Here is a 23,607-nt window from a genome sequence, read left to right as displayed (position 1 = left end):
GAGCTATTTTGAAAGCGACTGTCGAGATGCCGAGTGCAGAACGGAGAATGGAGATTCGAGAATTCAGAATGCAGTTGCATCTGCATCTGCAGCATACCAAGAGTTCATTGGATCCCACTTCCTCTGTAGCGAATTTCCACCAAAAAAAAAAAAAAAAAAAATGATGCTCATTTACATTATTTGTGTTGTTCAGCTCATTTGATTTCCTCGAACCGAGACCAGAGGGAAATTAAAGCGTTGAAGGGGGAGTTTCAACTGCATACAATTTTTCATTTAAAGTTGCAGTCCTCCGCAAAACAAAACCCAACACAGGGTTTTATTTTCTAAATTTCAAATCAGTTTTTCAGTTTTATCTGCATACGGAATCGTTTTCCATCTGTGTTTAAAATAAAATGGAAACCCATTCCCCGGGCCAACTGTAACCACTTTGCAACTTCAATTTCTTGTTACAAGTGCAACATTTTATTAACCCTCGGGCGGTGCCCACCCCACAAACTCCACCCCACAGTCGGTTCGAACAATTTCCCTACATATTTGGCGCTTTGGCGTCGTAAATATTTTTATTGCATGGCCATAAAAAAGAATAATACACAAACAGAACGAAGGAAAAAGTGCAATAGACTATCAACAGTTTCACGCCTTCCTCGGCCTTTTGCATACTGGCATGAACATGCGAATATCGGTTGATATTTTCCGACCGCTTCGCTTCTTTGTTTATGCCACACATGTTACGCCTACGAAAAACTCGTATAAAAAAACTCTGGGGGAAGTACGAGTATTTCTGGGCCCTGTCCCATTGTCTGCCTTTCAGCCTTTCAGAGTCGGAATAGGATTCGGAATCGGAATGAGTCTGGAGTTCAGTTAAGTTGAGTCGAGTTGGCTGGCTGTTGTTTCTACATTTGCGAGCCATATGTGGCATGAAAATGCTAATGTGGCAACCCATCGGTGCTACCTAGGCGATGCACTGGAAAAACCAATTGAGCCGAAGCCCATTGTTCTACAGAATGAAGAATTCTTGAATATAAAGTTAGAGCATACATCTTTTCTTCAGTGCTGGTAGCTATTTATATATCAGTCTGATACCCAGGTTGTTTGTCTGTCAATCAAACTTACAAATTATGCGAACAACTTTGCGTTGGCGCAATCTCCATACCGTGTTCAGTAAATGGAAATCAACATAAAGTTGCATGATAAAATTTTCAATGTAGATTATTAATATATACATATGTATGTGCCTATCGCGGAAAACTTGACCTGACTGACTCTGGAAATATTCCCGAATATTTGAATTTCAGAATTTGAAAGCTGAATGACAGCTGCGGCTGATACGCGGCGTACAAAGTTCATCTGTCAGCTAGAAATCGGAATTCGGATCCGTATCAATAGTCATGCGCTGTCCACTTTCGAACTTTTTAGGGTGGCGGCATTTCCCCTTTGAAATGCCACAAAGTGCCACAAACAAAAAACGCTGATAAGCCCGCGATTTATTTACGATTTCGTTCGATTTGGGCCCTGATGCTTTCATAAATTTAAATTCTACAGTGGCCCTGGCATTTCAATTAAGCAATTGTTGTAAATTGTTTTTTCGATTTTCCTGCTTGCTCTCACTATTTCTGTTTCCTTTGGTCGATATTGATTTTGATATTGATATGACGTGATATATGACTGGTCGAGCAACAGCCTGTGCATCGATAAGATTTCCGTGGGCCTGGTCGAAAGAAATTAGTCAAAGTTGGAAGCGCTTGCATGCAAATTATTGTTATGGCCAATTTGCCCATTAGCCACAGCGCCATAAATTATAAACAAGACCCAGAGCAGCCGAAGTCGCCGAGATGCGAGATGCCTCATTGAAATTCCCCTAGCCGAAGGCTGAAATCCAAAAGCCAAGAGCTCCGACTGACTGCCTGGGACATGTGCCTCGCATTTCAGATTTCTGTCCACATCCACATAAACTAAGTATATATCCCATGTATGCGTAGATTGAATTTGGTAATTTGTGGTCTCGCATTGGTTTATGCATTTCCATTCGACTCGGAATCGGAATTGGACTGCAACTTTATGACTTGAAGAGGGTGCTAAATTAGTTGGAAAATATTTGGAAATATGTGTCCGGGGCGGGGCAGCCAATGTTTGTGGTCGGTATTTATAGAATGTCTTTCGCCTTTACTTAAGTTGGTAAATTAATCAGTTTTCTAAACGACACTCGCTGGCCTGACAAATGTGCAGACTATAAATCGGTGTGTTTAATATTATTTATTTGAATGGTTTATCTGTGGCCGGGATTTAGAAATGTCGTTTTTATTAAAATTATACGTGTTTGCAGCACACAAATTTCTACGCTGGCATGAGTCTTTTGTGCCTTAGGGGGAATTGAATATTTTTTACGGCATTCCATTGAAATCGTTCATCTATTGATCGAACTCATTTTGTCCGATTTGGACACACAAAATTTACGCAACTAATTGATTTTGATATTTATTTAACATTTTTACAAGAGAGCCAAGAAAAGCAAACGCAGCAGCAATGCCATTAAAAGCCATTAACTGAAAACTTAAACGCATGCCAGAGACACATAGCCGAATGGTGGAGCAGGGGTTAAGAGGAGCGGAAGAATCGAAAAACGGGGAAAATGTTGAAAATGGGGAAAATGGGGAAAATGGGTGGCAGGCAAACCGGCGACGGTGGCTGCCGCGTGTTTATCGCTGGGCGTCGGGTCGCGCACGCATGCCAGGAAAATAAACCAAGCTAGAAATGCCATTAAATACGAGAGGAAAATACAGAAAAGTACGGGAAAAACATATACATGTAATACAAAGCAAGCCAAAAAGAGGAAACCAAGGAATATGGCGAGGCAGCGGCGACAAACAAACATAAAAATCAATGCCGGGCGAAGGAAGAGCCACCCACCAGGATAGCCGGGCACCCGGGGCGTATGCGTAATATCGAAAGAGCAGCGCAGGGAAGCATGAAAACAGAGCGAGAGCAGCGACAAATTTATAGCATTGAAATGGAAACCAGACATCGAGACGTCAAATTGCCCACACACTCACACAACACGCACAAGATTCAAAGTCAAAAAGCATTCAAACTAATGCAAAAGTGGCTGGGCGAAACAAATAAATAAAAAAGTCCTTTTTGGCAGGCCGCAACTCTAAAAATGGCAATTTATGAGCCATGCGAAGCGTTGTTTGCCTTGCATTAAATTGCATAAATTAATTGCTAGCCATCGAGAATGTTGCCAATTCGCGTTGGCGACTCGTAAATAAATAGAACTAATGTCTACGAATTAATTCCGAATATTCGGTCGAAGCAAACAAATCGTAAATTATGGTTTTCCATTGAAAAATGTTTGATTATTGATTTGCCCTCCTTATTATTCCTATATTCCTATACAGCTAAATCAATAGCAATGCATTTGTCTTGTGATAGTCAAACACAGAAGGGTCTTACTTACGCTAGTAAACTATTGTTGGTAGCCAAATGAGCTTAGTGCTTCATTAAAAGTGATGCTGTGCTACAACCAGTGTACTACTCTGACCCAGCCCAGCAATTAAGCACCTTTCGCAGGTGGGGGTCACACACACACAAGACCACGATCCCCAAACCCTGTGTCACCGATATATCCTCAACTCCCCACCTCGTAGCTCACCATTAATTATCCATGTCAGCGGCATTTTGTCACACAACAAGCATCGCAGCTACGAAACATCCTCGCATTTTCCGGGAGCATGTTGCAGATATATTTCACTTAATTTCCACACTGACATTAATTAATACCCGTGTGTGTGTGTGCTCGTGTGTGCTGGTGTGTGGGTGTGCGAGGAAGACGGCACGTGGTTGTTAGCCGACAACAAAGGGCACTAAAAATGTTTGCACGCCGAGATGGGGAGCAAGTTTGGCCCCCAGGAGGAGCACAGTACAGCCAGAACCAGAGACATGCTAAATTGTCAACCTAGAACTTCAGACATAACATGCATCATTCATGCCGGAATGTATGTATATGTGTGTGTGTGTTTGTATATATGTATGTGTCTGTGTGCTTTTGGGGTCTTCTTGCCCTCTTGACGCTTTCAAATGACCATAAAAATCGTTTTTATTGCATGTGTCACAACAGCCGGGAAAACTCTTACCGTAATAGTTTTTCCCGCTGCTTCTTTTTTGTGTGTCAATGTCGCCGGCAGTTGGCTGGTTATTTTTTACTGCGGTTCCCTTTAATTGCCGTAAAAATAAAACAGCCACCACAGACAGCGCGACGACAGTCGTAAAGCCACCTATTCCTGGCTTTCCCTGGTCTTTCAATTAGTTTTCCATCAACGAACATCAGCATATTTATTTTTTAGTAGCCGAGTTGCATTTATGATTCAATTACTTTTATTACGAAATCGGAGTGTAAAAATGCCATCGCCCCGGTATTAGCCATAAAACGGTCGATTATCAAATATGGCCATAAATGTAAATCGTTGATAAATGGCAATAACGGTATTTTCCATTTGGACAGCTAAAAACCAACAAATGGCAATAAAATAAGTGTCTCGGGAATGGAGGATCGTTATATGAAAAATTGAAACTCGATAGCGGTGAAAGGCAACTGGTTTTTACGGGCCAATGCAAATAGCAATAAAATAAATTTTGAGTGGAGTGAATAAAAGGCTTAAAACTAATTAGAAAAATAGACATTTAAATTTTATTTGGTAAGGCTTCGCATAAAAGTGTAATATGTATGCTGTACAATGACTTCCTTATTTCATATTTTCTCCAAATCTCATTATCATTACTCAGCACTCAATATATCTTTGTAACACCTCGTTTGGTGGAAAAGCCATGAACATTTTTATAGTTCCTCTTGCGCTGCTGTTTTATGATGCGTTTAAGTTGCATCATAAAACCTCTCCACTCCTTTTTTTTCTGGCCAGAAATAATGTTATGTTATAAATGTGCCACATCCTGAAGCAACAAAAATTATATATACACTTTTTTTTATTCCTTGGGATATTTAATTTGTCCCCCACAAAATTCCTTTTTGCGTTGCCATTGTCATAGGGGAAACGGAAATGGTACTGGAAATGAGAATGGGAACGGGAATGCAAGGCAATTCGTTTTTAATTGTTTTCTTCTCCCCCAAAAGTATGCTAAATGCAGGGGGAGTGGCAGCAACTGTCAAAATAAAAACGCTTGCTCATGCTGCAAAATTTGAAATGGAAAATAAAATCTGCCAACAGGACAACCACCCACACATGCAGGACTTGCCTGTTTATTTTCCTATTTTTTTTTCTTTTTGCCTTTTGCCAGGGAAGACACTTGACACTCTTTTGTATTTAGTCAGCCAGCCGACAGTTCACACCCCCCGCAGCACCCTAGCCCCTCCCTTTGGCCAACCCCTTGCCACTGCAGCTGCACTTTTGTCTTGTTATTAGCAAAATTTGCGAGGACGAAGGAAACGGGGCTAAAATCGGAAATTTAATTTTATTTCCATGTTTTTGTGCGCCGGCAACTCTCGCACTTTGCACAGAGAAAAATATGTAGTAAACTCTATATTTTAAGATCAATGTTACAAACCTAGAGGTGCTTGAAGGAATACATGGAGTTTAATATTTCTTAAAAATCGTTAAAATATACAAGAGGCTTTTGCAGTAAACCAAAATCGTTTCAGTGCAATGCCACCCCTCTGACTTTGTCCTTTTTGCCGTTCCACTCGCTTTCTGCGGTGTCATTTAGTCCGCAGTAAGAGTTTCAGCACAAACAAGGACAACGACAAAAAAAAAATAACAACGACAAGAAATATTCAATAATAGAGAACCTTAAACGGCGAAATCAACCCCTCGAAAGAACAGCACCCCTCCCTTCCGCACTTCCTTGGGCGTTAAGGGTGGTTACCGAAAATGTACAGGAACTGTTTGACATTTGCAAATCGTTTTGCGTTAAGTGCCCACCGGATTTGCCCGATCTCCGAGGATCTGTTATTTGTGCATTGAAGGACCCAAATGAAGTCTCCTGAGGATGGGGAGGCAGTGGAAAATGAGATAGATGCATAAACAGCAGTCAGGCGGCGTGCACTTAATTAAAACTTAATTGTAAAGTCAGAGGACTCACAGTGGTTAAGCACGGACTAAAAAATAAAGGAAATAAAACTATGCAAAAAAGCATTTAATGATGGACCACATGCACAAACAATTTGCATTCTGCTAAAACTTTCACAAAGCAACAAAAGCAGCCGAACATCAAAGGGCAAAACCGTAGGAAAGAGTGCTTCAAGTCCGTTAAAAAAAAAATGTTGCAAAAGTGTGACAGCAAAACAGACTGGCTAAAAAAAAAAACAAAAAAAACAAAATGAAAACACGATTAAATGTCAATGATTTTAATGGGCGGACGCGCAAAAATCTTGAGCCAGTTTTGTGTTTATTACGTTGACAAAGCTCCTCGGGGAAAAGCTCGTAGGAGACCTCCTGCTAAACCCCCTTTTCACCATTTTCCCCATTTTCCGCAGCCCTTTTTGCCGTTTTCCCCATTTGAACTCGCTGCGTTTGTAAGGTCATGGAACTTGTCTGCATTGACTTTGTGTGGAAACCCCCCTGGTTGGAAATAAAAACTTTTTCATTCGCCATCTCCCTCTGTCGCCAGCTACCTGTCTCCCTCTGACCTGAACCTACCGTGTCGACAAACTGTTTTCATTTTGCGCCGCTACGCGCTTTTTGATGCCGCCGCCAACAAGGCAAACAGTTGCTCCTGCTCCTGTTTTAGTGTTTCCCAACACCCCCCCCCCCCCACTCCACCAAGCCCACACCACTTTCCGCCCGCTTTTCACAGCGAGTTTTTCAATTGATTTTCGCGGTTTGCTTTGGCCAAGGACATCGTGGAGGGGGTTTGGGGGTGGCATTTGGGTTGACTGTTGCACCTGGGAGCCCTTCGAGTTTGTTGCTGCTGCTTCAACGCTTCTTTGTGCACTGCAACTGCCACGCGGGCAGCGGGGATGGCCCGAAAAAGTAAAGAGGAAATATGTATGTATGTACCTGCCCTTAGAAAGTTTAAGTGCTTTGCGGTTTGCAAGTTTTCCTTTTTTGGCTTTTCCACGCTCCGCTTCTTATTCCCTACCCCCCTTACAAACTTATTTTTTCCGCACTTTTCCCAGGTCCGCGAACAGCGATTTGGAGCCGTTTTGTATGAAGACCTCTTCTTTGACGGGGCTTTTTTGCCTTTGATTGATTGATTGCCCCCATCGAGGCGATAAGTTATCGATTAGCATTCTCTTTTCTTCCCAACGATGCTGGTTTCGGATCGGTTCGGTGCGGTCATTGTTTGGTTAATTGCTCATCATCATTATCTTGAGTTGAATACCGGATTTACTTCCGCCGCTTTTGGGAGCTCTGAGTAAACTGTACTCGTAAGCGATACAGACAGTTTAGAGTTTATACTTTACGGGATTTCAGTTAAGAGTTCTTTCAATTGTTTCGGGTAAACATTGAGTTTAATTATCACAAAGTACTTGCATTCATTTTGAATCTGAACCTCTAAATGATATACGAAACATCTCCTTAGATTCTCAGAATTTTGCTTATGAGATCATTCCTTCGAGATTCCCACCTTCTTGGAAACCCACACCTTGTGCGAGTGGTTTGTTTGCCATGGGTGTCGACTGTACTTGGAGGAGCCAGCAACACTTGCTACTTATTTGCTCATCGGTGTCGTCTTCCCGTCGTGTCTTTGGCTTGTTTGTTTAATTAAAACAGTCAGGTTGTCGCCGCCGACGACGTTGTGTTGTAGTTGATTTTCTTTAGCCGTTTTGCCCATGCTGCTGCCGAGCTACCAACTTTGGTAACAGCTTCCGCCCGACGACCTCTTTAGCGCATTGAAGCGCAGCCATTCACCGATCGGTTCGGGGATTGGGGATCGGGGATATCTCTCTCTGTTTTCCCCCACATCTCTGCATTCTCAAGTCTTTGGCAAACATGGCCAGGAAAGTCGGAGCCAGATCTTCAGGCCAGTCGAGAGTCGGGGAACTGGCGTAGTGAAGAGCTTAGGCCAACATCGTTGAGACTGGCTGGCAGCGTGATTTTGTATAAATTCTTTCAGCCAGCGGAATGATTGGCAAAAAGCCATGCAGTAATAATTTGTTACTCGTAACGAGTTTGTAGCGTCTAAGCCGTACGCTTGTTAACAATTAAATAAACAATATGAGTGTGCACTAAATACGCTGGGTGAGAAACAACGAATCATTAAGCAAACATGGCCCAGTCGATCGACCAAACATAAACATTTGGTCACCACTCGGAGAATTGAAGAGAAACGCCGCAGTCTGCGAGAAACGCCGAGACGCGATCCATTCGTCACCGCCACTTGAGACATTTTTCTCTATTAAAAATAATATTTATGCATTCTGTCCGCTTCTTTTTCTAGTCGGCAGAAGCACGTTTGCTATTATTTCCAGGCCATTTCCCATGAACACATCACAGCCACCTATTAGAGCTAGTTGTTGGCCGGCAATCAGAACACAGGGTCTGGACTGAGAGGAGCCCAAGATCCCAAGTACATGAGTCCAGCCACTTGAGGCTCTAATAACCGGAGCAAGTTGCTTTGCTTTCGGGGCACAGCACAGCGCAACAGCACTCACTTCTGGCCAAATGTGGAAGCCGTTGTGAACGTGGCTTTTCCATATCCAAACACATGTACGCATTTTCTTTTCTGCTCTTTCCCGCTCCTCTCCATTACCATTTCCATTCGGCTCTGGTCCGGTCTGCCATTTCAGTCACGTTCGCTGCATTTCAATATGTTTTTCCTGGCCCGGCCAAACCAATTAGACTTTTCCCTCTTTCCGTTCGTTCGGTGATTGTCGCATTGTTTCGGCTTATGGCTAATTTTCACTCTCGGTTGCGAAAGGAGCATAGCATCGAGTTGGCAGGCAAAATGTTAATTTTTGGTTTGGGTTTTAGGAGGCATTCAAGGTAAACTTTACGTGGCTCTACATGTCAAATATTATCTAGATAATCTTAAATATGGAGTCCTGAAAGAGATTCAACTTTGAAAACCAGGAATAAAATGTATCACTTTCCTTATTATCTTAGAAGTTAAAAACTACCTTGGGAATTGTTTCTCAATACTGTGACTTGGGATTAACTGTGTTTAGTGAATATAAATATTTAAATATGGCTTAGCTACCCCTAACCACCCATCAGCCTTGATTTATGACAGCTCTTAATGCCATTTTCTATGACTTCCATGTGCGCTGAGTTTGTCATTTGATTGGAAGAATGTTGCGTAAGCATCACCACAGCCAATAGACGCCTCCATCTGAACGGAGTGTGCAGAATGTATAGTTATGGTATTCACTGTAATCGATAGCCGACTCACGCCTGGCATTGTTTCTCACGATCCGATTGCCTGGTGCACACATTTCGATATTGGATTTCAACGTTTATTTTTGGCGCTACCCTCGAGTTGTAATCACAACACTTGGGCTTTTACTCCGCTCCACACCGCCCACGCGCTGTCCTAGAAACATTTTCCGTGGTGTATTTACTTAATTATTTTGAAGTGCTCGGCAAACATTTTAACACGAAAAATGTTTCAGTGAGAGCCGCACTCGGCAACTTATTTTCGGGGTTGTATCGGTCGGGAAATGGGATTGGGGCGAAATTGTGATGGACACCGCCGACTAACGCACACAAATGTTATTAATTAAAATGTCATTCATTCAGAAAAACAATGGAAGGACTTTCAGCGCCGAACAAAGGAGTTGGGGCTTAAAGTGTAAAGTGATGGTAAATGGGTAGAGTACGACATGCTTTATTTGCAGCTGTTGTTGACAGTTTTTGAAAGAGCCAAGAGCTATGCTACGAACTACAAACTGGCTGTAAAGCTCTTTAAAGCTACTGCCGGTTTTCCATGGACCACACGCAGCTGAGATCCCAAACTGAAACTGAAGCTGGCAACTATGTGTGTCACTTGACACTTGCTAAAAACTGTATCTCGTAGATAAATTTCGTGACTTTGAGCGCACAGAAGCTGCTGGCGAGTAAATTGCCCTTCACTTCAGTCCGTCCAGCTGTCAATTTTTGGTATCTCGAAGTATCTTCGCTTCTGGAGCAGCTGCTAGTTGACTTGACCACAAACCGCTGACATCGATATCGATATGGCCAGCTGCCAAGATCCCGCAGTTATTCCCCCAAAAAAGGTGTCAGCCGTATAAAATAATATTCATTATCCCAGTCAGCGATGGGTAGAGACCCAACTTGATGGGTGGCTTGGCAGCCTCCATTTTGACTGCATTTCAAGTGAGCAATTGTCTTGAATTAATTTCTGCCTCATCACATCCAATCCATCAGCGTTTCACACCCTTCTTCAGTTGGAAAACCAAAGCAAACACTTTTATCAAGCACACACTGAGAAAAAACCGCGGCTTAAAGTATTGAAATTGAATAACTTAAAGATTTTAAAACTTATCAAGCCATATTATGGTGTTTCTTGGAATGGAAAATGTAGGAAAGATCTAACTTCTAATTTAAGACCAACATTCCTTGATGGCTTAATAACATAGAATTTTCTAGTTAATTTAATATTTGTGGAATCGGTATTGGGTTTTTTTTTTTTCGTCTGCACTAAAGCCATGCGTTTGCAGCCAGCAGAGCCCGTCAAATTTAATAAAACTCACTGATTTTGATTGATGCTCCTCTTGGTCAGCAGCAGTTCCAGAATCGGAATCGGAATCAGAGTCACCAGTATGGAAGGGACAGCCCTGAAGCGTCAGCAAATATTGGCGGAAGGGTTGACACTCTATATGAGCGGAGGAGGACAGGAGTGGGGGATCGGTATCGGAAAGCCGTGGTGGCGGGTGGCTGAAGTGCTCGAGTGCTTGACATGTGACATGGACATGTCGTCCAAGTGTCGCCGCGCTCAATTGAAACAAATGAAGCGCAAAAGTTCTCCAGGGAGCGAATCAGAAACAGAAGCAGGAAAGAGCAGTTGCAACTTGTCGCCGCCTCATCAGCGATCCACCATAACGACTGTGTCCGTCTCTCTTCCTCCGTGTGACGTCTGTTGGAAAATGGTGATTAGAAAATCAGTTGAAATTCGGCAGTTGGATCGGCAGAAGCTAAAAATAATTTCAATAATATCAGTGCAACATGTGCTAGCTGAGAACACACACTATCAGGATCTAGATTTCTTATCGAAGGAGTCGTCAGCATGGGGATTTAGTGATCATAAATTTGTTACGTGAAAACCATATAGTAATTTATAAGCATGATAAATCTACTAATTTAATTCGAAGTATATAATATTCCCATTTTATATAAATTGCTTAGCGCTTTTAAAGTTTCTTAATTCTGGAAAGTTACTTAATTAACAAACTGAGTGTATTAATTATAAAACTAATTTGATTTTCTTTCTTTCAATTGCAGTTAGACCACGCCGTTTGTCGAGCGTTGACGATTTGACGCTGCGCTGTGTCTGGAAGGAAACACTACCCGCTTTTCCGGCTCTCGAGGCGCCTCCACGAGGAGTGAGGTGCAACCGCAGAGAAGGTCAGCAAAGAAAGAGCCCAAGGGGTTCCAAGTCACACAACCGAACTAAGCTAAGACGCACAAAATGAGACACAATCGACTGAAGGTCCTGATCCTGGGACTCGTCCTCCTGCTGACATCTTGTCGAGCGGATGGACCGCTGCACAGTGCGGATCACGGCATGGGCGGAATGGGCATGGGTGGTCACGGCCTGGACGCGAGTCCCGCACCCGGTTACGGAGTGCCAGTCATACCCAAGGATCCCAATCTGCGATGCGAGGAGATCACCATACCAATGTGTCGGGGCATTGGCTACAACATGACATCCTTCCCCAACGAAATGAACCATGAGACCCAGGACGAAGCGGGCCTGGAGGTGCACCAGTTCTGGCCCCTGGTGGAGATCAAATGCTCGCCGGACCTCAAGTTCTTCCTGTGCAGCATGTACACGCCCATCTGCCTGGAGGATTACCACAAGCCGCTGCCCGTTTGCCGGAGTGTCTGCGAGAGAGCCCGCTCGGGATGCGCACCCATCATGCAGCAGTACAGCTTCGAATGGCCGGAGAGAATGGCGTGCGAGCACTTGCCTCTTCATGGTGACCCCGACAATCTGTGCATGGAACAGCCCTCGTACACGGAGGCTGGCAGCGGTGGCAGCTCGGGCGGATCGGGTGGCTCTGGCAGCGGTTCCGGCTCCGGCGGCAAACGGAAGCAAGGAGGCAGTGGCTCGGGCGGCAGTGGGGCCGGCGGCAGCAGCGGTTCCACCTCAACGAAGCCGTGCCGCGGACGCAATTCAAAAAACTGCCAAAATCCCCAAGGAGAAAAGGCAAGCGGAAAAGAGTGCAGCTGCTCGTGCCGCTCCCCACTCATCTTCCTGGGGAAGGAGCAGCTGCTGCAGCAGCAGTCGCAGATGCCCATGATGCACCATCCACACCACTGGTACATGAACCTCACTGTCCAAAGGATCGCCGGCGTTCCAAACTGCGGCATACCGTGCAAGGGGCCCTTCTTCAGCAACGACGAAAAGGATTTCGCCGGCCTCTGGATCGCCCTGTGGTCGGGACTGTGCTTCTGCAGCACGCTCATGACCCTAACCACATTCATCATCGACACCGAAAGGTTTAAGTACCCGGAGCGGCCCATTGTCTTCCTCTCCGCCTGCTACTTCATGGTGGCAGTGGGCTACCTGTCGCGCAACTTCCTGCAGAACGAGGAGATCGCCTGCGACGGCCTGCTGCTCCGGGAAAGCTCCACGGGTCCGCACTCGTGCACCCTGGTCTTCCTGCTTACCTACTTCTTTGGCATGGCCTCGTCCATCTGGTGGGTGATCCTCAGTTTCACCTGGTTCCTGGCCGCTGGTCTGAAGTGGGGCAATGAGGCCATCACCAAGCACTCGCAGTACTTCCACCTGGCCGCCTGGTTGATTCCCACTGTCCAGTCCGTGGCCGTACTCCTGCTCTCGGCGGTGGATGGCGATCCCATTCTGGGCATCTGCTATGTGGGCAACCTCAATCCGGATCACCTAAAGACCTTTGTGCTGGCCCCGCTCTTCGTTTACCTCGTAATCGGCACCACCTTCCTGATGGCCGGCTTTGTGTCCCTCTTCCGCATCCGCTCGGTTATCAAGCAACAGGGCGGTGTAGGAGCTGGTGTCAAGGCGGACAAGCTGGAGAAACTGATGATCAGGATTGGCATCTTCTCGGTGCTCTACACGGTGCCGGCCACCATAGTTATCGGATGTTACCTGTACGAAGCAGCCTACTTTGAGGACTGGATCAAGGCCCTGGCCTGTCCATGCGCCCAGGTGAAGGGTCCCGGCAAGAAGCCTCTCTACTCGGTCCTGATGCTCAAGTACTTCATGGCCCTGGCCGTGGGCATCACCTCGGGCGTGTGGATCTGGTCTGGCAAGACGCTGGAGAGCTGGCGACGCTTCTGGCGGAGACTCCTAGGAGCGCCGGACCGCACGGGCGCCAACCAGGCGCTGATCAAGCAGCGGCCTCCGATCCCGCATCCCTATGCCGGATCTGGAATGGGAATGCCCGTGGGCTCGGCGGCGGGCTCCCTGCTGGCCACGCCCTACACCCAGGCGGGCGGAGCCTCGGTGGCCTCCACCAGCCACCACCACCTGCACCACCACGTTCTCAAGCAGCCGGCGGCCAGCCACGTATGACATGGAGAGTCGGGGGGAGCATCGACCATGGGCGGCGGTGGGGGCGGCGGTAGCACCCTTGGCGGCGGCACCCTGGGCCACGGCACCGCGATGAGCAGCAGCACGGTCGGCATGGGCCCTCTCCCCGGCACCCTGATGCATGGCGCCTCCGGCGGAGGCGTGGGCGGCGGCAATCCCGGCAACGTTTACGGCAATGGCAACAACGGAGTGGGCGGACAGAATACCGCTCCCGGCTCCGTGATCGACTCGCGGGCCGTGTCCGTGGTGGTCACGCTGCCCGGCGGCCCGGGTGCCCAGCATCCTGGCCAGGCGCTCAGCGACTATGGTCCCATATAGTTAATGGTACGCCCGGACACCGCGCACTGGGTCTCGACCAGCAGTTTTAGCCAGCTGTAGCCGCTCAAATTGGTCGACTCGCACGCCCGGCCTCTGTCTCACTCGCACTTCTAGGCTCTCACTCGCACACTCCATCCCCATCTCGCTCGCTCCCGCTTTTTGGTTAGGGCACTCTTAGCAAAGGTTTTCCAGAAATGCCATATAAATTCGAGTAGCCGTAGTTTGATTGTTGAGTGAAAAGCGCCGTTTTTCCAATACCCATCGATTTGGCGGAATCGGAAATCACTCTATTACGTTTTCTGAATTTAACATTTATTTTTCTTGCAACTTTTCGAATCTTTGAAATTATTTGGACCACAACTTTTACAAAGAAATTAAATCCAATCCAAATTATTTGTAACACTAAAAGAAGTGATTTTCTGTACTATACCTATAATTTTTAGCGTTAATAGGTTCATAATTTATTTCAATTCCGCCAAATTGCTTCTGAGTTGAAAATGGTAATAAGAGCAACAATAAGCATTGAGATGTGTTAGACAACCAATCTGCATACAAGATTCTAGTCCAAAAAAACCTTTGTCTTCAAAAGCAGATGAGCAAAGAGCTTGGTCGTAGCGAAAGGGTACTAGCCACAGTAAAAATTCAAGATCGAATCCAGTTGAAGCGCGTTTGTTCTACCTGCCATTAACTGATTTCCTATCTGAATATTCATATTGCCACCTTTTCTGTTGTTAATCCCTTCCACAAACACTTTCCTCAACGAAATAGACTGAGAAACGCAAAACCAATTAATAAACCGCCACGTAGAGCACTCGGGGTAAAGTAGCGAGCGGAATCTGCCCACACTGCCAAGTCAGAGCCACGAGCCATATTTCGAAATTACAACTAACTTTTAATCAAACTAACTACACTATTAACCTTAACCTAACGTAAACACTTAACATTACGAACGCATACAAAAATTAAATAAAAAAGAAAAAGAAAATGAAACACTTCGAATGCCCATAGAAAGTTAGTTGCGATTTTAGGGTTGTCGCATTATCAAAGAACAGGCACTCAGTGTTGCCAGATACCATTTGTAAATTATTTAACGTAATCTAAGGCATTATCCAACACTAAGTTTTGTACATATTTTCAAACCGCGCCTAGTTCATAAACGCATTTTTTTGTTCGGAGATGTGAAATTCCCTGAAACTAAAGTATAATATAGTAACATGCATTTCAGCATCAAAAGCAACTCTGCATTTAAGCTCAAAAATTGAATTTAGTTTTTACAGAAAACCCAAAAAGAGAAATTCTACCATTCAAGTAAATGATTAAATGAAAATTGCCAACTTTTGCAGCCGAAGCAGGGCATTTCTTTGCATTTATAAAAGAAGCAAAAACAAAAATTGTATAAAGCTAAAACTTTTATATAAGAGTATTAAATTAAATGTAACCTTAGTTGTAGACGAAATCGAAGAGAAGGGCAAGCAAAAGCAAAAGCAAATGCAAAACGAAATATCTATCAAGAATTAAACACTATTGTATTTAAATTTAATATTTATATTACATGGTAAAAGCAGCAATTTAACTGTTAGCATTTCAAACCATTTCACATACGAAACAAAAAGAAGGGATGAAATTATATTATAAATTATATAATATAGCAACTATGTGTGTAATGTTTTTTAGCAACTATAACTACTTCTATTTACAAAACAAAAACATGCTAAAGCTGTAATAAAACAATATACAAAATAGTTCATTTTTGAGTTACTTTCTTTCGTTTAAACATGATTTCATTATGCATGACAAGTAAGTATTTTTATTTATTTGCCTTACTTATTGTTTGAACTTTTCTTTTTCGAATTTTCAAGAGAAGATCCCTCAAACACTTATACGTATCATTAAAACGAAGCTCTCCAAGTTAAGCAAGCCGATGCAGAAAACAAACAAAACCAAAAAGAGTAATTATTAATTAGCAAATTTCTCTACAAGACGTACAATGTTTAATAAACATATAACACATATTGAACAAAAAACAAAATCCAATACAACCATTTACGCGTACTATTTGATGTTGTTAATAAGCTTAAAGAAATATTGCTAGCTAGTAGCGTTTAGTTTAGTTCTCTAAGAGAAAGTTGAATCCCCGAAAGGGCTTTTCGCATTTCTCCAACTTTAGTTGAAGGCGTACATAGGAAACGCTTTTATCTATGAATACAAAATATAAAAGGCTAAAGAGTGTAACGAATATACGTAAATGGGAAATCCAAACGAATTGAAATGATAAAATGTAAAAATAAATAATGCAATTTTGACTCTCAACTCGAAACATTTTCTGTTAATTTTTTGTGATTGAAAACTAATTTACTAAATTGATGAACCGAAATTGATTGCAATTTGCGAATGTATACGATTTTTTAATTTTAAAAGAAAATATTTCATAATGGAGTGGATTTTAGATTGATAGGTCAGGATTGAGGAGAATTGAAAGCTGGCGGTGATTGATGGATCAGTTGAAGTTGCACGGAAACCAGAAACTTGACATCAAGTGTAGTTGTGAATTGTATTTTGTGAAATGTAATTTAATAATAAAATAAATGAAAACCAAAAGCAAATTATATATACACTACATATTTATATGGAGCGAAGCGGCGCAGGAAAACCGGCAAGAGAATACTTTAACAAAACTTCATGCAGACATTATTTTATTTACAAACAAAATGCATTTTAAAAATATTAATCAAATCAAAAAAACGAAATAATGTTGTTGAAAGTGACACGATTTTTATGCACACATAAAAATATACAGCAGCAACACAAGTCAAAAATCAAACGCGTTAACAACAACAAAATATACGAAAAAGCAGCAGCAACAACAATAATATTAAATACATTTGTAATTGAAAAAGAAAATCCATATAAAATAAAATTTAACGTAAGATGTCCACTTTGTTTTTATGGGAATGGGCGCAGGAAGCAATTGATTGTTGTAATAGTCAATGAAGGACAGGAAATGGTAGAATGCTAAGCATTGTTTGCTCTAAAGTTTTTGGAGTACCTTTTATTGAATGCAATAACTTTGGATCGATTTGGAGTACACATCCTTTCTGTACATAAAACAGGAGGTACTTACAGAATAGAGCACGCTTAATATATGCAATGCTACAAATGGTCAGTATAGTTGAAACATTTTTCAAAAGTATTCAGTTCTGGAATACCATGTCCATGTACCACTCGAAGAGTAAGCAGTACTATTAAACAGAACTGCTTTTTTTTACGAAGACGAGGATTAAGCCGTCAGATGAGTCAAGCAGTTGACAGTACGAAACCCAATATCAGAACCCGAAGAAGTAAGAACTAAGTTCCGTGACAGGAACCACAATCCATAAAAACAAAAAACCTAATCGGCGACACAAACCTATTGCATGGCAAAACCTTTTTTGGATATTCTGCAAGGTGGCAACTCAGTTTGGCTGAGTACCGATAATCATATAAAATTTCCCTAAAAATAAACAAAAATATTGAGTATTATCAAAGAATCAATAAGGAATAATTAGTCCCAACCTACGTATGCAAAATCTCCGTCACCGATACAAAAAAATGCATGGTTTAAATTGGCTTTAATTAGCTTAATTTAGCACTACAAGCAAAGTTCTCAACCACTTACTTTAAGTGAAGACCATTTTTGAAATACTGGTATTTCCGAGCTTTCAAAAGAAAACTTCAACCAATAGCTATGCTACTAGTGGTTACAATTTAAAGTGAAAATGATTTAGAAGGTCCTCTTCATTCCTGAAAACGTGTTTGTAAAATGTGTCACTTATATTAGCGCAATAAGTTGGTTTTATTTTGGTGAGCTCAGTTAAGCGTTGTTAGTAGTTGGAAAAGTGAGTATGCAACATAAATATTGTTTCTACTGCCTAGCCCTAGAAATTAAAATTATATCAAAATTTAAGCGACGATCATCATCACATTGGCCCTAGGAAAGTAGCACGAAATGTCCGAAATGCAATTATTTCAATTATTTTTCAATTATAAACCCCATCGCTGTCCATCGGACACTCCATTTGTCCTTGCCAAAGTATTAGGCACGAAATTTGAAATTTTCGGCTGCCTTGCCAAGCAAAACTTACGCGAATTATACTTATATCTACTTACCGACTTATTTTTAGTGCCAGCCGAGCGGAGTGCAGCCAAATAGCTTCGATGACCTTACGTGCATGAATATTTCAGCCGACTGCCGCTTGCTAGCTGCCGTTTTCAAGAGCAAGGCAAGGTCCTCGCAGCTCGGCAAGCGAGGGCGAGTAAGGACGAATGCGGTGCCGCCCACTGGGTGCCAGTAAGCTGGTCAACAGGTTGAAAGTGAGCGCAGCTGAAACTTTTCGAGAGTTGCCAAAAAAGCGAAATTAGAGCCCGTCCGTTGGCGTGGCCATGAAAATTCAATTAGTTGACAGGCGCTAATTAGTAGCAAATTGAAAGCTTTCCACTTGTTGAGAAAGGTTTTTCGAAAATGCCACACGGCCATTGTCCAGGCATAAAACACACATGGCTCACGTGCTAAAAGCTTCGCACGTGTCCTGCCGCACATGGAAAGCGGTGGAAAGTGGTGGCAAACCACCGGGAGGTGGGGGCAAAACACTGGGAAAGCTTTCACTGCCAATAGCAACAGCGTGCCCCAAACACGAGCTCCACGAGCTTTGGCCGACTCCAGAAACCAAAAAATCCTTTTGGCCAACAGTTTGTTGCTCAAGCTGTGCCCGAACGGACGTCTACGCCAGAATCGTTCGCTCCCGACACTTGGGACTTCGATTTAGTTTCGGTTTAGCTTCGATTCGGTTTCGGCCAGGAGTTGGTCTACAGCAAAAAAAAAAAAGGAAAATAAAAGAAAGAAAAAACCAAGAAAGAAAAGAACAGAAACCAGTTTGGTGGGGAGTTGCTTCCCAAATTCAAGGAGTGGAAATTCTTTGCCACTGTGATTGGCAGCCAATGTGTGTGCGTGTGTGAGTGTCTACATATTTGAATAACACAACGATCAAAATTCAGGAAAACCAACAAACCACTATTAAAACGTGCGAACAGGGAGTGAACTTCTTTTCGGGGAAAAGGGACTAACTAAGCAGGCCGAATCAGTTGCCAACTAACCTTGTTACCACCAGTTCGTTAGTTGGCTGTGGAACATGCAAAGCCAACATTAGATTGTGTCAGCCCACTGACTTTAAATGGCAGGCCAAGACGGCTACATGACCAGCAGAACACTGAATACAGCGGCTTTAAAGGTCTTAGGTCGGTGAATAACTCCGCCAGCATGCACTTCCCCAAGGAGCGTCTGTGGCATTTAATTAACACAGGACATTAACTCATCAACCGTGCAAAGTCAGCCGTTTTGTTGGGTTCAACCCATCTGGGCAACTAAAATAGTAAAATGGTTAGATTAAAGGGAATACTAAAGCACATTCGATGGGAGAAATTAGTCAGAAGCGGAAGGAAATGCAGCATGCAACTGAATTCAATTACTTTAAATTCGCTTCACTTGCCTGAATATCAATGATGAATTATGAATTATAACTAAATGTTAGACGGAAATCAAGGGTACTATTTGTTTAGGACGAAAATATTCTTATTAGATTGAACAAGTCAGCTATACACAGTTTCATCAGTTCATATAAGGGACTCATGGGTTATACATTATTTTGTTTCTGCTTATTTAATTGCAAAACAAATAAATTAAACATTTTATGATTCTAAGGAACCTGTTCACCATTTTCTAGTTTCCGTAAAACGCAAAAGCACGGATGTTTCTCAGTTTATTCAAAATTTAACAAAAATAATTTTAAAATTTGAATAATATCCTTAAAATGCTTAATGAATTGTGCAACACCCAGCATACACATAAATATCAATATTAAATATTAGTTAGTTTACATTTACTTAACGAAACTCGTGCCGTTAAAGACTTCCGCCTTCCATTGCTTTGTTAACATGCAAGCTGGGAGAAACTGCCAAATCAGCTTTGATTCGAGGTCAGAATCCAAAATGTTAAAAGGAACAATGAGGTCCGTTTGACTCTGGGCTCCTTTGACTTGGAAATTCTATGGCCAAGTTACAGAGATTTCACCCAAGGCTGAGCCGCCATCGCCATTCACACAACTATTCGCAGTTTTGTTAAGAGTTTAGCGAGACTATTTTGGGCGGAGCATTGGAGCATTCAAAGTGGAGCCAGGGGCTAAGCCGTCCAAGGCCATCTGCATTTCAAATGACCAACGCAACAATGAAGGCTGAGAATCAACAAAAGAGGAGTGCCCCTAAAACAAAAACCCAGTAAAAAAGCAGCAACATCGCCAGTGACAATAACACTGCGCTGAGAATTGTCGCATGCAGGGTGGGGCCAACACACACACACACACAGTGTGTGAAAGGGAGGGGGAGGAGGGGGAAGCTACTTAAAAACAGCGCACACATGACGTCATTAAGCATATTAAATGAGTTTACAACGTTTTTGCACACCAACAAAAAATGGCCATTAAAATCCGGAAAGCGAGATGTACAATTTAAGTTCGACTCAAACTCAAACATGTTTAAAAAAAGACTAAGATACACATATATCAAATAATACTCAAAGTTCTAATAGTTATTTATTTTCCTTTTTTTTTTGGTTCCTAAAAGTATATAAAAGCATTACCTATTTTTTGTTAATTTTCGTAATATAAATTCAAATGAATAACAAAATTACGTGCGTAAAATATTTTACCAGCGTTTGATCTGTCTCTTAATCAATTTCTAAAGCAAGTCAGTTTATGGTTTTTTCTCTGAGTGTCTTGTTGCACGGCGCTTAGAGATGAGCAGCAAAACGGTAAAAGGCCATTAACAAACGCCTAATGGCGCACTTGAGACACTTTGCAGCCAGGGGGGCGTGGTCGGTGGGCGGTGGACAGAGGGCGATATAGGGTTAAGCCAAAAGCTGATAATGCGAATGGATCTGCTGCGAAGTCGCCCTAAATGGCCAAGCAGGCGAAGCTCTTCCCTTCCTCGTCCCTTTTTCATTTGCCCACTTGCTGTGCTCGAAAATTGAAGTATTAAATATTTATGCAGTGCATGGAAGAAATCACATTACCTCGGCAATGTGTCGCGGTAATATACAAAAATGGAGCCTCTAATGCATATGTGAAATGATCAACCAAAGGGCCATTTATCAGCATCCCCGAAGTGAGCTGAGAAAAGTGTAAAAATAAGCAAGCAACCGGCAACTAACAAGCAAACAACAGCCATAACAATTTGTCAAGTACACAACCACACACCAAAAACACAAAGCAGGTGAAAATCCAAAATAAGCGCGCGCGTTTTAAAACGCCCCAAAGCAGCGAGAGGCTAGGCCAAAGGATTATCGCGATGGCAAGGACCACGGAACTGAAGCTGGCTATGCTGGATCCTGCGAAATGGTAAGTTGATGACCTACATTACCGCCACTGACCCACTAGTACGTTCGAATCAGTATCAATGTTCTTGTCAACAGTGATGACGATTTGGAAAGTATCTTATACTCGTATTATAAAGTTATTCAAAATTTGAAGAATCGTATGATATGGGGAACAAGAAACAATTGATTCTGCAATAGCAAATTGGTATTGCTTCTTAACCAAGCTAGCAGGCATCTCTTCTGCTGTTCCTCGGCTCCTTGGCTCCTCTCAGCCAACCAATCAATATTATCGAGTTAGCCGACGCGAATTGCAAGTTGGTATCCGTGTTTTTGTGGGGGTTTCCGTGCGGCGTGTGCTTGTGAGTAAGTGTTGTCTGAAAAAGCACGTGGAGTTTATAAAATATGCAAGGCAATACATATTTAAACATCCCGGAGAGGCGGAGCAGCTCATCCGAGCAAAAGATGAACATGTCAAAGCCAACGTCCATTGCTTTTGTTTTTTACTTGCCCAAGCGTACAGGAGCCATATGTACGTATGAGAATATTACATGTGTATACAGAATATACATGGAATTATGTGCCCGCTGAAGATTCCATTTCGCCATTACGTAAAAAATCTGCTCAACTCAAAACGCTCTTAATATAACTTTGCTGTAGTGTGCTGTTCCCTGGATAATGAAATAATAATCTGTATTACAACATAACTGTATAACAAGCATTAACTTAATGGAGGATTAGCCAGAAATGTTCTTTGATGAGCTTAATGGAGTTGAGGATAGGCGAATGGCTGGAACTAAGGAGCTTGCAAGTGATTTAAATGAGGGATTAACAATCGCTTTCTGATTTATGCCTTAGCTAACAACTTAGATATTTCTTATTTTGCACTGTTTGATTTACAATTGTATTATAAGAGATTTTTACTAATACGAGAGAATGTACTCTTGAGGTAAATCTTCCCAAATTACCTTAATTTGATTAAGTCAAATTCCCAAATTAAATGTTCTACCTACATTTAAACCATTCAAGTTTTATTGGCATATGTTATAAATTTTTATAAACAACTAAGAAAAGTTTGTTTCAACAATTTAATCGGTTTTCCGTTGAAGTGAGATTTACATAAGTACAAAAGCCCCAAAACCTTTACGACCGACCACCCACACAAAAAAGTGCCTTGATAACAGACAACAAATAAATATTAGCATTCAACAGCTTTCATTTGAATACACATTCAAAGTCTGCCATCCATGAACATAAATCGACTGCCATTGTGGCATTTAAATCCATAAGGCAGACGGACGTAAACATCCCAGAAGATGGGATTCCATTGTTGTCGCTCCGATTGGCGTAGTAGATACGGGGAAATCTGATACCAAAACACGTCGAATCTTTTGGCCAAAAATAGCATCAGGAATAAATAAACCAGAGCCGCGGAAAGAATGTGGAAGGCTTTGTGCGGGCCATGGAGTTGTAATTAAAAGGATATCCATATTCATTTCGTGTAAGCAGCCGCAGGGAGGCAAAGCGTGGCATGCACGTCGAAGGACGAAGGACTCAGAAAAGTGGAAAAAGTGAATTTTTGGAGAAGGGGCCCGAGTATGGCATGTCGCTTTGTGTATTTGTCAGTCTGGCTGGAACGCCACCAAAGAATGCTGACAGGAGCATTCCTGGTCCCTGCTTTCTGGTCCTGAAAGCAATATAATCTGGGTGCACTGAGGGAAAAGTATTAAAAGCTAATATGCCAATGATGCTTAGATCAAACATCGATTCAAGGATGACTGATAAACATTAATCAAATACAACATCACCTCAATGACTTCTGACAATTTCTGTCCATTCAGTACCAAATATGGTTTGAACAAACTTATTTCATATGGTTTTAAATTAAACCTTAGTGCAAAGATAACTTGGTTTGTTTGTTGTATAATAACAATATTCTTTTTATGCATTAAATATTTTTAAACTCTTAAACAAATAAACTTTATCCTGATATGAAGATAGTTCTGGTAGCCTTAATTTTTAGGCACGCTGCCGTCGTTAATGCGACCCGCTTGCATATTTGTTTCCCTCAAAAGCATCGAGGTCTGCCGAGGGTCTGGGTTTGGCTATGGGCTTTCTGTCGGCCTATTTTGTGGCCGAGGCTTTGCATGTTGCAAACAATTTTCCAAAGCAGCGGCAGCAAAGCGGCAAAATGTTCGTGCGACTAATTT

The 23,607-nt window shown here is 42.5% G+C and overlaps 2 protein-coding genes across 11 annotated transcripts in view; both read left to right on the top strand.

The window, feature by feature from the left end:
* The window catches only part of fz2 (frizzled 2), a 94,399-nt gene extending 77,510 nt beyond the window's left edge, over positions 1-16,889 (top strand). For 5 of the 8 annotated variants that reach the window (NM_001275107.1, NM_001144499.3, NM_168787.3 and 2 more), the window contains one exon: positions 11,391-14,966. In NM_001275107.1, coding sequence (NP_001262036.1) covers positions 11,578-13,662 — 2,085 coding nt within the window. In that variant the 5' untranslated portion in view covers positions 11,391-11,577 and the 3' untranslated portion in view covers positions 13,663-14,966. Of the gene's footprint in view, positions 1-11,103; positions 11,201-11,390 lie in introns of those variants that run through there. The other 3 variants (NM_079431.2, NM_001275109.1, NM_001104173.3) reach the window with 3 other exon arrangements.
* Positions 16,890-18,888: 1,999 nt separating this feature from the next.
* The window catches only part of CG14082 (uncharacterized protein), a 33,595-nt gene continuing 28,876 nt past the window's right edge, over positions 18,889-23,607 (top strand). For all 3 annotated transcript variants that reach the window (NM_140836.2, NM_001144498.2, NM_001275106.1), the window contains exons 1-2: positions 18,889-18,986; positions 21,076-21,422. The gene's annotated coding sequence lies outside the window, so the exon portion shown is untranslated. The remainder of the gene's footprint in view (positions 18,987-21,075; positions 21,423-23,607) is intronic.

This window comes from Drosophila melanogaster, chromosome 3L, assembly GCF_000001215.4.
Source record: "Drosophila melanogaster chromosome 3L".
Lineage (NCBI taxonomy): Eukaryota > Metazoa > Arthropoda > Insecta > Diptera > Drosophilidae > Drosophila > Drosophila melanogaster.
This window is presented reverse-complemented; position numbering and strand designations above follow the sequence as displayed.